Raw genomic sequence first — 1,777 nt, 5'->3', positions numbered from 1 at the left:
TCCGCTTTGGACGTAAATACAGCGAAATCTCACAATCTCATTGGTTCAGCCATGTTTGATCCAGTTTTGTTTCACATAGTAAAATACACCTACAGAAGATACATGCAGTATTGCCACTATTATCGATACCTCATCAGTCATCAGTCGCCCAAGGTGAAAAAAAAAATCAATATTTTCCGTTGTTCTAGTAAAATACACCTACAGAAGATACATGCAGTATTGCCACTATTATCGATACCTCATCAGTCATCAGTCGCCCAAGGTGAAAAAAAAAAAATCAATATTTTCCGTTGTTCTATTGCATGTGTTTTGAAGTTTTCCCTCCCAGAAAGTGATTTTTTTACGATTTCATAGAATCTTCAAAAAGTCGTACTTTTGGCGTACGACAGGATCTCTCAGTCGTACGTCGTACAATAGGGTGAAAAAGTCGTACAAATACGACTATAATCGTACGCGTAACATCACTGCCATTATTAGACCTTCCCCCAGTTATTGAACATTTGTTGGTTCATTTGCACCTACATCTTTCTTTATATCCCCACTTGTTGGTTCATTTGGATCTTTCTTTATATCCCCACTACTGTTCTCTGTGCTAGTTGCACCATTATCAGGCCCTTTTGTAGCACCATTTGATTGATTTGCCACATTTGTCTCACAAGCTGGAGTATTCTCTGTGGTGCTGCTATTAGGTAGAGAGACTTGAACATCTGATACACTAGTAGAATTTTGCACTGCCTCTAAATGATGCAGCAGGGGAAGTTGGTCAACAATTGGAGGAAGGGTAGTGGTTGTATTGGGGACACTTGGTCTGGGTCTTGTGTGATCAGCAGTGGAAGGAGTGGGAGGGTTTGAGTTCTGTATGACAACATTGATGTAGGGTGGGGGCTCGCAGGTATCGGGATAGATAGTGATGGCTGCATTGTAGCTGGGTGGGGGATCTATTCGTACATAATATGGGGGGGCTGGACCAGAGCCATGTCTCTCCTAGGGGGAAAAAGAAAGGGTTTAGCTGAGAGTCACAAGGAATGCTTCAGGCATTAGTTTCAACACTTTTAATTTCAACTGAGTCCTGATTACTTTTTGATTACTACCTACAATAAATTTTACTCAATTCAGATTTTATTATCCCTTTTTCTGTTTTGATAGCTTTTGATCCTGTTATGTAGAAGTAGGCAGAAGGATCTTATTTAGAGAGCACTTGAAGTGGTACCCTACTAAAAAAGAAATCAATAGCACATATTTAACATAATCTTACATTGAACCGAGTGCAGGCTCGAAGGTGTTCACTTGGTCTCCTATCATACACATTGTCAAAAGGTACATCAGCTAATCGACTTGTCCGAGTGAAGGTTGTCAAGAACAGAATCCCAATGAGCACAAAGCTGAGCCACAAGTAGGCAGCTTGCTGATTTACATACAATGCTAGAAGTGTTGAGACCCCTACAGTCAGCACGAAAAACACACCCACAACGCCCAAAGGCCATTTGTCTCCCTGAAAAAAATAGAGAGGATGGGGGATGAATAGAAATCATGGTTGATTATAATTATGTTTAACGTCTGACCACACATTTCATATTCATTTCTTAACCTGTCTAATAATGTCCGTAATAGGTCCTACAAAGAGCAGGTTTCCTTTTTTCCTACAATTTAAATTAATTTACCAACCGGAAAATTTAAAAAAAAAAAAAAAAAAAAAAAAACTAGTATAGCTCCACTATACTGTAGTAATAGAAAATAGAAAGTAAAAAATCGGATAAAACTCACGACATGTGGAACA

The 1,777-nt window shown here is 39.1% G+C and overlaps 1 protein-coding gene across 1 annotated transcript; it reads right to left on the bottom strand.

Annotated features, from left to right (window-relative positions):
• Window positions 1-273: 273 nt before the first annotated feature.
• On the bottom strand, window positions 274-1,506 carry LOC103522665 (mucin-2-like; the record flags this gene model as incomplete). Its single annotated transcript, XM_026832689.1, has 2 exons — window positions 274-984; window positions 1,256-1,506. Coding segments are annotated over 2 exons (746 nt in total), but the record flags the coding sequence as incomplete, so codon positions are not given.
• Window positions 1,507-1,777: the final 271 nt, after the last annotated feature.

The sequence above is a fragment of the Diaphorina citri genome, unplaced genomic scaffold, assembly GCF_000475195.1.
Source record: "Diaphorina citri unplaced genomic scaffold, Diaci psyllid genome assembly version 1.1 scaffold10066, whole genome shotgun sequence".
Classification (NCBI taxonomy): domain Eukaryota; kingdom Metazoa; phylum Arthropoda; class Insecta; order Hemiptera; family Psyllidae; genus Diaphorina; species Diaphorina citri.
The sequence above is the reverse complement of the archived record's forward strand: the minus strand, read 5'-3'. Positions and strand labels throughout refer to the sequence as shown.